The 11,315-nt window shown below is 43.0% G+C and overlaps 1 protein-coding gene across 2 annotated transcripts in view; it reads left to right on the top strand.

Moving 5' to 3' along the window:
- Positions 1 to 11,315, top strand: part of LOC308676223 (serine/threonine-protein kinase BRSK2-like) — a gene marked incomplete at both ends in the record, with an annotated part of 73,713 nt that continues 62,398 nt past the window's right edge. For both annotated transcript variants that reach the window (XM_081342023.1, XM_081342022.1), the window contains one exon: positions 1 to 118. In XM_081342023.1, the coding sequence (XP_081198149.1) occupies positions 1 to 118 (118 nt within the window). The remainder of the gene's footprint in view (positions 119 to 11,315) is intronic.

Raw genomic sequence — 11,315 nt, 5'->3', positions numbered from 1 at the left:
ATGTCCGGTGGCAAAGAAGCAGGTGGGGTCCACCCCTACCAGTCGCAGCAGAGCCAGCAACATGCTCAGTATGTGGGGCCCTATCGGCTGGAGAAGACTCTGGGGAAAGGGCAAACCGGTGAGTCTCTGGTGGGTTTGGAAGTGGGCTATGGGAAGAGTGCACCCGTTTCATGGGGGTGGGCATGGTGTGACAAGCTCAGCAGCTGAGAAAATTGCCTTCATCTTGGCCTCAGATGTATCTAAAAACAGAGGGTAATAAAGGGACATCTGGGGTGTTTTGACCAAACAGTCCAGGTTAATTCGACCTGGTGGGAGGAATAAAATAAAATAAAATAAAAAGGTGCTGAGGTGGTAGGTGAGTGGAACTGTTGATCCTATGGCAGACTAAAGGTGGGGTTGAGAGGGTGGGGGAGCGTAGGGCTCTCCTGGAAATTCGTTTGGGGTTTCTGAGTTGAAGGTGTTAAGAGAAGGTTGAGTTCCTACTTTCCTAGAGGTTTGGGTTTGGTTTTTTTTGGGGAGGGGGTGGAAGAGAAGTAAATGGGAGCTCTGCTTAGGGCAAAAGGCTTTTGGGGAGGTAGATATGGGGTGGGGTGTGGGGGATAGCATTGGCGATGTTGGAGTGCTCTGAGAAGAAAGATAGTGTTAATTTTATCTGGGCTGGAGTTTGCTGGAGTTAGAGGTGAGCACTAAATGTTTTCCCTGTTCAAGTGTGTTTGGCATGCTCATAACCTGCAAGAAATAGCATTGTAATAGTTAAAAGAGGCATAGGTTTTTTAAAAAAGGCCACAGCTATATTACTACTTAGCTGCAAGTGCCCTTAGATTCCTCGAAGACACAATGTGTACATGGTGGTAGAGAGATGTGTGTTCTGTCTTTGTAGGAGGTGTGTGTGTGTGTGTGTGTGTGTGTGAGTGTGTGGGGCACAACCACTTAAAACAGAGAGGGGAAGGTAAGCCATGGATTTCATGGTTGGGTCACTTTTAAGCCTGCTCTCCGAGCTGATTTGCCAGGCAATTGGGGCCTGAAGGAGAGGAGGTGTCAGAGGTGCCGCTGATCCTTTTTTTAAAATAAAAAAATAAAAAAAAAAACTGCTGCAATGACCAAGCTTGGTTGGGAAGGAAGAAAAACCCAAAATGGGGGGGGGGGGGGAGGGGGGAACCCAGCGCAAAGATTTAGGCTACAAAAATAACCTCTTAGGGACGGGGACCTAGGCATCCTGATCTGTTTGCTCTCTTGTCTCCGTCCTGTGGGGACTCTGGATCTGAGGACTGAAACTAGGGGTGGTGAAGACTACTATGGAAAGGCCTATCTACCTTCCTCTCCTCCACCACCACCACCGCTTCCCCTGCTGCAGCACTCCGTATGAATGGAACAGGGATTTAAAAAAAAAAAAACTCCGCAGGGATGCTGATTTGACTGTGCAGTTTATCTACGATGGGCTTGGTTACAAGAGGGACCGCTTAAATAAATGCCTAAGAATGGGTTTTATGCAAATCTGTCTTCTTTCTTGGTCAGGCACTGAAGGGAAGACTGGAGGGGAGGTGTGTGTGTGGGGGGGGGGGCAAATCTATCCATCTCTCTGCAATGATGCAGGAAAACTCAAGACCACAGGCCTCTCTCCCGGGGCCTTTAATTTCTGTGTGTCTGTGGGTAGAATGAGCTTTGAGGCTTCAAAAGGTGTGTGTGTGGGGGGGTGGATTTCTGCAGTGGCAAAAAAAAGGAAGACATCCTGTGTTTAGGAGACAGGAGACATTTGCGTATTTTGCCAGTGTATGTCTGTGTATGCATGTTTGGGAGTTGTTATCAAACCCCCCCACCCCACCCCACCCCCGAATCGTTATAATAAATATCTGGAGCAGATGGATAAAAGAAACCGAAGAGGCAGCAGGGAATAAGGAAGGGCCAATTTTGCTGAATAATCATTTCTTGACTGTGGTGGCGGCAGGCAGTTTATCCAAAGGTGATTCAAGAATATCCCTCTGAATGGGCAGAAGGATGGATGTTGTTGTTGTTTTTTTGGCCTGGAGATGGGAGGGGGGGGGGCGTAGGTAAAAACCAGATTGTTTCTGGGGGGCCCAGCAACTGGGAAGCAAAGGGGGAACACAGGAGTCGCAGGGCAAATGGATGCCTCGTCCGGAGAATAGAGAACTTTACATTTATTTTACCCTGATGGTATTGGCATGAATTCCCATCCGTTTGTTTCCTTGTCTTAAGGAGTTGAATGTTCGGTAGGGAAGGAGATGGACAGGCAATAAGTGAAGCTCACAAACAAGTGACATGCCCAAGGTCATCAAGGAACTATTGGTAGCAGAGATGCGACTAAACAGTGGTAGATTTCTTTGGTGTCTTCCTGATGACCCTGTTTAGTTTTTATGTTAGAATCCCTAACCAAACTAAGCTGGGGTGGTCCAGTTGGACCTGGACTGTATGATGAATGGCTTATCTGTCCGTGCAATGAAGAATCATTCAGATACGGAGAAATCGTCTTGCAAACTTTGCAAAAGAATCTGTGTATGATACAGGTAGCAAGCATGGCTGGGCTGAAAGAGTTGCTCTAAAATTATGGAAATATTCCAATAGTAACCAGAAACCTCACTTTTTTTTTGCAAATAGTATCCTTTAAGTAGATTGGTAGCATGCTGTCTGGACAGGGATGCAGCTGGTAGCTTGCTGATCTTGGATTTAGGAAATCCATCAGTTATGAAACCGCAGTAGATGAGATGCCACGGAAGTCAGTCATCCTTCAGTCCTACTAAAATCAGTGAGAGCCCACATTATTAGTTATTAACACTTTTTAATACTTCAGAGAAGGCATAGACCAGGTTACTAGCTTTTGTCATACCCATGCCACAGACAGCATTCCTTAGCAACGATAAGGATTATAGAGTTTGGGCCCATACATGCCAGTGCAAGCAAATCTGAAACTAAACTTATCCTGAACATGCTTATGTTGTTCTGTGTAAGCTAAGGTCTTTCATTAAAGAAATTACTTTGCAAGTCAAGATGTTACCACATCCACAAGCATGGACTGACAAGACATACTTGGGCATGTCGATAATGTGCGAAATGTTCAGTTTTGAATTTCACTAGAATTAAAGCATGAACGATGATACTGGAGCAAAACAAGCAGATGTGTATTTGGAAAATCTGGTGGCCTTAGGGATATTTGCTAGATGTGATTTTGAAATTGCTCCTCACTCCCACCCACAAATGAAACTTCTTTCTTGCTCAGAGTATGTCTCCCAGCTATAGATATTTCCCGTGGATATTTTAAGCTACACATGTATGTTTGTGTACTTTAGAAAAAAATAATGATGACCAACTTAGGTCCCTCTTATTTATAAATTTAGGTTGGAGAGACACTAATAAAGCTAAAAATGAGCTCTAAGTCTTCCTGTTTGGAAACTCTTTTTTTTCCCCTAAAAATAGAACATGGGAGATTTTTTTACCATCCTCAAACTTTTGTTTAAATTTGATAAGGTTACTTAAAGATATTTAAGTGGGAGTCTACCATATGGGAAAATGGCCAACCTAGTTCACTGATTTACTCTGAGATATATTCTGTACCTAGTAAATAACAGCTAAATATCTATGGAGATTCCCAAACATCCAGGTCATGGTTGTCCCAAAGGTGCTTTATAAAAGGAAACTGGACTCATTTCGTTTCTCAGTTCTGACAGAAGCTTCTTGGATGACAAGTGAAACGTTTTTAAGAAAGAAAAAAAAAACTAAGCAAGTTCAGTTGCCTTTTAAAAGGCACCTTTGGGACCTACAACTAAATAGTTTTAGTCTCTTAACTTATTTAAGATTTATTCTTTAAAAAATATTTATATGGCCGCTCATCATAAAACCAGATCCCAGAAGGACTCACAACGATTATATAAAACAATAACAAACAATAAAATCAAATAAACAAAAACCCCTCAATAACTTTCGCCCCTCCCCTCCCATCAGTGTTTACAGGAAAGATATTGTTTGATGATCTGATTTGTTTTGTAGATATATTTGTTATAGGTTGTTGTGTACTGGGTTCTTTGCAGCAAGCAGGAGACGAGGCGAGAGAGTTCAGGTAGGAACATGCTTTATTGAATGCAGGAACTGAACTGTTAACCAAGGCTTCTATGCAGCTATTTATACTGCTGGCCACTAGGCAGCGGCCAATAGGTTTGAAGGAGCCTATTGCTGCCCTAGAGCCAACCAATGGTGGTCCTGGAGACTGTTTGTCTGAGGAGCCAGCAACCGTTATTCAACTCCCTGATTAAGCAATCTCCAACAGCGATCAAGACACTGGTACAGTTCAAGTAAAACAGGCCCAATACATTACATAGGTTATATCCAATATTTCCTATAGGAGCCGAAGGTGACACACATGGTTCTCCTTTACCTCTTTATTTTTACCTTCACAGTAACACTGTCAAGTTAGCTTAGACTAGGGATAGGCAACCTTGGCTCTTTTATGACTCGTGGACTTCAACTTCCAGAATTCCTGAGCCAGCATAGTTGAAGTCCACGAGTCATAAAAGAGCCAAGGTTGCCTACCCCTGGACTAGGATCATACCTGACCCAAGTCAGCAATGAACATCAGGCTGAGTGGGGGAACTGACCTCTAAGTCCTGTGAAGCTCGTTCCACCATTTTTGATTTACGTCCTGCCTTTCAGTGATAAGACCTTCAAGGTGGCCTTTATAAGGTCATCCTTTATTCTTTTCCTCACAGCAACAACTGTGTAAAGTAGATTATGCTAAGAAAAAGTGACTGCTGTAGTTTCCAGTTGCCCACTGAGTTCACTGGGTGATGGAGGATTTCAAACTGAACCTCCATGCTCCCAGTCTAATCCTCTTATACTAGTTGAAAGTCTGGTTCTCTCTTGCAAATAATCGCACCAATATTATGTCACAAAATATTATCAAGTCATGGAGTACCGCTGTTTCTATCTCCCCCCACCCCCCGTTGTATCTCCTTCTGGCCAACTGCAGTCCGTTTTCCCCCTTCCCTCTTACTGCCTCTTGGAGATGATGCTAGCATGTTGTTAGTTTGAGTCAACTGTGTGCATGTTATCCTTCAGGTTTCCACTGCAAACTTCAACTGAAATCTCACAAAGCAGAACAGATGTGCTTATTTTACATGTGTGCGATGATGTAAATTCTATAGGCTGGAATAGTGCAGTATTGTGCAATGGTATTTCACATGCTGTTGCTGCCAAGAGAAACTATGAAAAGTATAGTGGACAATGTGTTTGCAGGGGTGGGTGGCTTGAACACTCCCTGCATCCAAACATAGTTCAATATCGATAAAGGAGAATATTTGTAGCTCAGGGTTGAAATGAGGGCTGCTTGGTGTTCTCTGAGCTTGATTGTTTTCTTGTAGATGTTTCATTACCCAAACTAGTTAGAAAACAACCAAGCTCGGGGAGCACCAAGGAGCCCTCATCGCTCAAGCTATATTGAAGTTCAATTCCCACCACCCAGGACATACTCCAATACACACAGCTACTGTACAAGAATGGGGAAAACTAAAATTATAAAGATGTCCTCAAGCTAACCTCTGATGACTCCATGAAGACAGCCCTTGTTATGGGATGGGTTTATCACTGATTTTTTGTTATGGTTGTTTTTTACTTCCAAGTATAGTTTATATCCCTGATATTCCCTGTAATTTCCCATCCAAGTACTAAGTCCAAGCCTGCTTAATTCCATCAGCTTCTGCAGGGACAGGATCTTTATTAGGCCAATGGAAGTTGCACAGAAGGAAGTTGTATAAAATCCTTACAAACGTTTGAGCCAAGTGCTTCAGTTCGTTTGTGGTTGATATTAGAGGCCACTATATTACTAAATATAGGCTAGATGCAGTGATGGAAAGCCTACAGATACCTAACTTCGGTTTTTAGAGTGTGTTAAGGACTCTATCAAAATATGCTGAGAGGATAAATCCAAAAAATGGTGGTACATTTTTTTTTGTTTTTAATCCCATTTATATCCCGCCCTTCTCCGAAGACTCAGGGTGGCTTACAATCTAAGCACAAATCAATGTGCTTAGCAATAGCCTTCATTCTATGTATATGGGATCAATTCCATCTGTTAAGTGAAAGTCATTTGATAAAGTCAGCGAAAGTTAGTTCTCACATGGTCAAAAGTAAACTACAGTATTAACACTCCAGACTGTTACCAAAACAAAAAAACAGATGGAAACTATATTTCCCATCCCAAGACAATTGCTTCTAGCCCTTTATGTAAAGTTGGAGGGAGAAACAGCACAAGATATTTGATTATAATAAATAAAAGTCGTTTACTAGAATCCATATTATGGCTTCTTATCTTTTGATAAATTACGTATCAGAAGTTGTTAAATTTTCTCAAGTTCCCCTAGAAATTAAACCTCTGGGCAAAGCCAACCCATCTTGGTTAACAAAAATCCAAACAATAATAAGTCTGTAATGATACAGGAAGTAAAACTAACAGATGTTATCAAACAATGGAAAAAATATTTTCCATATAAATGCATGGACATGAATGCTAAGGCGTCGTAGGGAAGCTCTTGGCTTTTATTTCTTACACTGCAGGACTAAGACAAGAAAGTACAAATTTCAAGTGTCTGTTTGCTTTTTCTTTTCTTTTCATTTGGTTTGGTTTGAAAAATTCTGAGAAAAATTTCCTGTACAAATACAAACGTACGTATAATTTAGCAGAGCCAAATTAACATTGCAGTTGCTCTCCAACAAGATATCGATCCTCTCCCCACTTCCATAAGATATAATTTAAAGTATTTTTAAAACTTGTTACCATCTCTAATGAAGTTGCTTTGGAAGTGGCATAGATTTCCAGGATAAACATTTCCCAAACTCAAGTTCCCAGAATCATTGTACTTCATTAGTGTCGGCGTTGGAAACTTATCTCTCCACCTGGCAAACAGAATTTAGAATGCAACCGTGAGAGAGAAGAGACCCACGTCTTCGGACAGGGCAAATCCCAGAACTGCATCTGCTGTTTCAGAGAAGGATGCCTGGCATAACCGATGATTAGATTCCTAAGGTTAAAAAAAAAAAAGTAAAGAAGCCCCTGTGGATTTTTACTGCACTAGTCGTTGCCGACTATAGGGGGCAGTGCTCATCTCTGTTTCAAGGCCATTGAGCCAGTGCTGGCGGAAGAGGTTTCTACAGTCATGTGGCCAGCAGGACCTATAAAGCCCTAAATGGCATGGGTCCGGGTTATCTTAGGGAGCACCTGCTGCCAGTATCAATCTCCCATCGTCCTGTGCGCTCCCACAGGGAGAGCCTCCTTAGGGTGCCGCCAGTCAGTGAGTGTCGGCGGGTGATCCCCCGGAGGAGGGCGTTCTCTGTGGGCGCGCCTGCCCTGTGGAACGACCTGCCTGTGGAACTCCGGACCGCCCCTGACGTTCGTTTCGCCAGGACCTAAAAACCTGGTTGTTTGATTTATCTGGCCTGGACTGAGGGGTTTTACATTTTTAAATTTTAAATTTAAATTTTAAATTTGGGCTATTGTTATTTAATCCTATTTTATTTTTAACTTTATCTTAACTTTTGTACTGTTTTAACTGTTTTTAACTTTGCCCTGTAAACTGCCCTGAGTCCTTCGGGAATAGGGCGGTATAGAAATCTAATTAATAAATAAATAATAAATAATGTCATGGAGCGCTGTTACCACTGTTACCAAAGTGGTACCGATAGCTAAATCTGACCCTAGGTTCTGCCTCGGTTTACCTTCCCAATAAGCAACCGAGTCGGGAGATTGTTTAAAAGCAGTTTATTAGGGTACCCTGATAAAGTGGGATCTTCCTATGAAAAGGAGAACCCCGAGATCCATCTTCCATTACATCTTACATTCCTGGGTGTGCAGCTAGCGAGTAGGCTGGCTTGGTCACTCAACAGTGAGACACTGGTGAAGCGGGCACAGCAGCGCCTGCATTTTCTATGTCGCCTGAGAAAAGCACATCTTCCTTCCCCTGTCCTGACCACTTTCTACAGGGGGACGACCGAGAGCTTCCTGTCGTACAGCATCAAGTCTGGTTTGGAAGCATCACTGCTTCAGACTGGAAGGCGGTGCAGAGTGTGGTGAGGGTGGCTGAAAAGATCATTGGCAGTTCCCTCCCTCCCATCCAGGACAAAGCACAGAAGCATTGCTTGAGCCGGGTCCGCAAGATTATCTTGACACTACACATCCTCTTCACAACCTGTTTTCGTTGTTACCTTCTGGGAGGAGGGGGCTTCGTGGTATCCGTAGCAGAACATCCAGATTCAGCCATAGTTTCATTCCATACAGCATTAACCTTGTGAACTCTCAAGTTTCATCCTTCCGTTATATACTCAAAATGGATAGTATTTAATATTTATTTGTTATGTATATGTAGGGGTGGGTCTATACATATATGTAGGGGTGTGTGGGTCTATACATATGTTGTATATAGTATGTTTAGGTATGTGTCATGTATGTGTTTCAGTTTGAGAGCGGGCAACTAAATTTCATTTTTGATGTGTGCCGTTGTGCCCACAGTAAAAAATGACAATAAAGGTTATCTTATCTTATCTTATCTTACATTCCTTTTTAGAGTTAACAAAGAAAAATGAAAGAGGAAAGTTGGTTGGACAAGATAAGAGTAACCCCTCCTTGCACAGTAAATCAACTACAAAGCTTGTTTGAAGTTGGATAACCAGATGCCAGTTGACACTAAGAAACTTTTTCTTATCAGGAGATAATCTCCAGGACATCCTTCTGTAAATTTATCTTTTCAGTTTAGGAATGTTAAAAGCTATCCAATCAATCCGTACAACCATTGGATGAAAGTTTACCTACATTCCAATCTACAGTCAACCTGAACATTATTTTAAAAGAGAGAATACAAGTCAAGTTAAAATACAAAATAACCGCGTTAGTTAACCAATTACAAAATCCATGTCATGTTCTCCTCAGTACTTATTTATCTACTTGCATTTGCATGCTTTCAAACTGCTAAGTTGACAGGAGCTGGGCCAAGGACGGGAGCTTACCCTGTCGCGTGACACTCGGGTCTCAAACCTGGGCTACCAGCTTTCTTAATCACTGAGCCACCGTGTCACCCTCAGATTCCTAAAGACGGTTTCAATACCACCGCCAGAACAGCCCCTCCTCCTATGAAACACCCACACCAATAAATTTGGCAGTGGTGTCAGTCTTCCTGTTGAGAGCAGGAGGAGGAGGAAGGAGCAGTAGGCCGTGATAGCGCAGTGGCTAGAATGTAGTACTGCAGGCTACTTCTGCTGACTGCCGTCTGCCAGCAGTTTGACAGTTGCATCCTCACCAGCTCAAGGTTAACTCAACCTTCCATCCTTCCCAGTTTGGTAAAATGAGGACCCAGACTGTTGGGGGCAATAGGCTAACTTTGTAAACCACTTAGAGAGGACTGTAAAGCAGTATATAAGTCTAAGTGCTGGTGCTGGTGCTAAGTGCTATATCCCACTTTTGTTGTTGCTTTTATAACTAACTCAAGGTGGTGAATATGCCTAATACTCCTTCCTCCTCCTAGTACTCTCAACAGGGAGATTGACACCATAAATAAATAAATAAAACCCTAGCAATAAAATCAAAACAATAATAGTAATAGTTTGGAACTCCCTTGGTGCTTGATAACTGCCAGCATTCTGAGAACTTGCAAGGAAAGAAGTGTTGTCCTCTCCAGTCTTGACTTCCAGCCTAGATAACACCAATGCAGAAACTGGTCTGTATGGGATCCTTCATCTCTCATCCAATACTCCAGTGGCAAGCTGGATGCATGCAAACATGGTTGCTGCTAATGCTGCATTGCTGGGAGAGCAGGGGCCACTGCAGCTCTGCAGTTCTTAGGGGTCCAGGACTAGTCCTGGTAGTTTGGGGATGGTGGCAGCAGCAGGGGCTTTCCGCCTAAGCAAGTACAGCTATGCAGATTAAAAAAATAATAATCCAGATATATTTTAATCTATTAATAATATAAGGTAAAGGTAAAGGTTCCCCCGCACATGCGTGCTAGTCGTTTCTGAGTCTAGGGGTCAGTGCTCATCTCCGTTTCAAAGCCGAAGAGCCAGCGCTTGTCCGAGGACATCTCCGTGGTCATGTGGCCAGCATGACTAGACGCCAGAGGCGCACGGAATGCTGTTACCTTCCCACCGTAGTGGTCCCTATTTTTCTACTTGCATTTTTACGTGCTTTTGAACTGCTAGGTTGGCAGAAGCTGGGACAAGTAATAATATATTGAAAGATAAATAGGTTTTTCTAGGGTCTTTGAACCAAACAGCTAACATCTCTTTTAATTAGCACGGTTCTGTAACAAACAATAAAAAGAAAAAAAGCAATTCGGAACCATGCGTCAGAATTTGCAAAGGGATCCTTAGCAAGAAAGATAAGAGAGTTACAAAGATGAGCTTGTTTAAATTGATTAAATATTGAAAACTACGTTAATGGGATCTTGACCCCCTTTCCTCTCTTTTCAAGTTTCATTAATGGTATAGGTGGCCCTCATTATTTGTGGGGGCTCTGCTGCAGCCTAGCCCGGAGGCTTCAGCTGGTGCAGAATGCGGCCGTGCGGGTTGTGATGGGAGCATCCCGATACTCCCATATTGCACCCCTCCTGCATGAGCTGCATTGGTTGCCAGTTGCCCTCCGGGTGAGGTTCAAGGTGCTGGTTCTTACTTATAAAGCCCTACATGGCTTAGGCCCGGGATATTTGCAGGACCGTCTGCTGCCAGGAACGACTTCCCATCGCTCTGTGCGCTCACACAGAGAGGGTCTCCTCAGGGTGCCGTCGGCCAGACAATGTCGGCTGGCGACCCCCAGGGGGAGGGCCTTCTCTGTCGGGGCGCCTGCCCTTTGGAATCAGCTCCCCCGAGAACTTCGGATGGCCCCGGATCTCTGTTCCTTTCGTCGTGACCTAAAGACATACCTTTTCCAACTGGTCAACCTGGACTGACATTGGGGGTTTTAATTATGTTTTTAATTTTTACTGGTTTTTAGTGGGGCTTTGTAAAATTTAATTTCTTTTAATATTTGTATTTATTGTTTTATTGTTTTTATTGTTGTTAGCCGCCCTGAGTCCTTCGGGAGATAGGGCGGCATATAAGTCCCATAATTTAAATTAAATTAAATTAAATTAAATTAAATAACCACAGAACATGAACCCATAGATCATGAGACTTTGCAAAAACAACCTATGGGCAGGGACGTCTGCCATTTTTTACCCCTGCAGAAAATACACAGAAACTCATCCAACAGCATCCTCTAAACACAACTCTGCCCAAACCCATTGATGGATGAAACACTTTACCATAGTTGATGAGAACTGGTTTGCATGTAT

Source organism: Vipera berus (genome assembly GCF_964194415.1).
Source record: "Vipera berus genome assembly, chromosome: W".
Taxonomy (NCBI): domain Eukaryota; kingdom Metazoa; phylum Chordata; class Lepidosauria; order Squamata; family Viperidae; genus Vipera; species Vipera berus.
The sequence above is the reverse complement of the archived record's forward strand: the minus strand, read 5'-3'. Positions and strand labels throughout refer to the sequence as shown.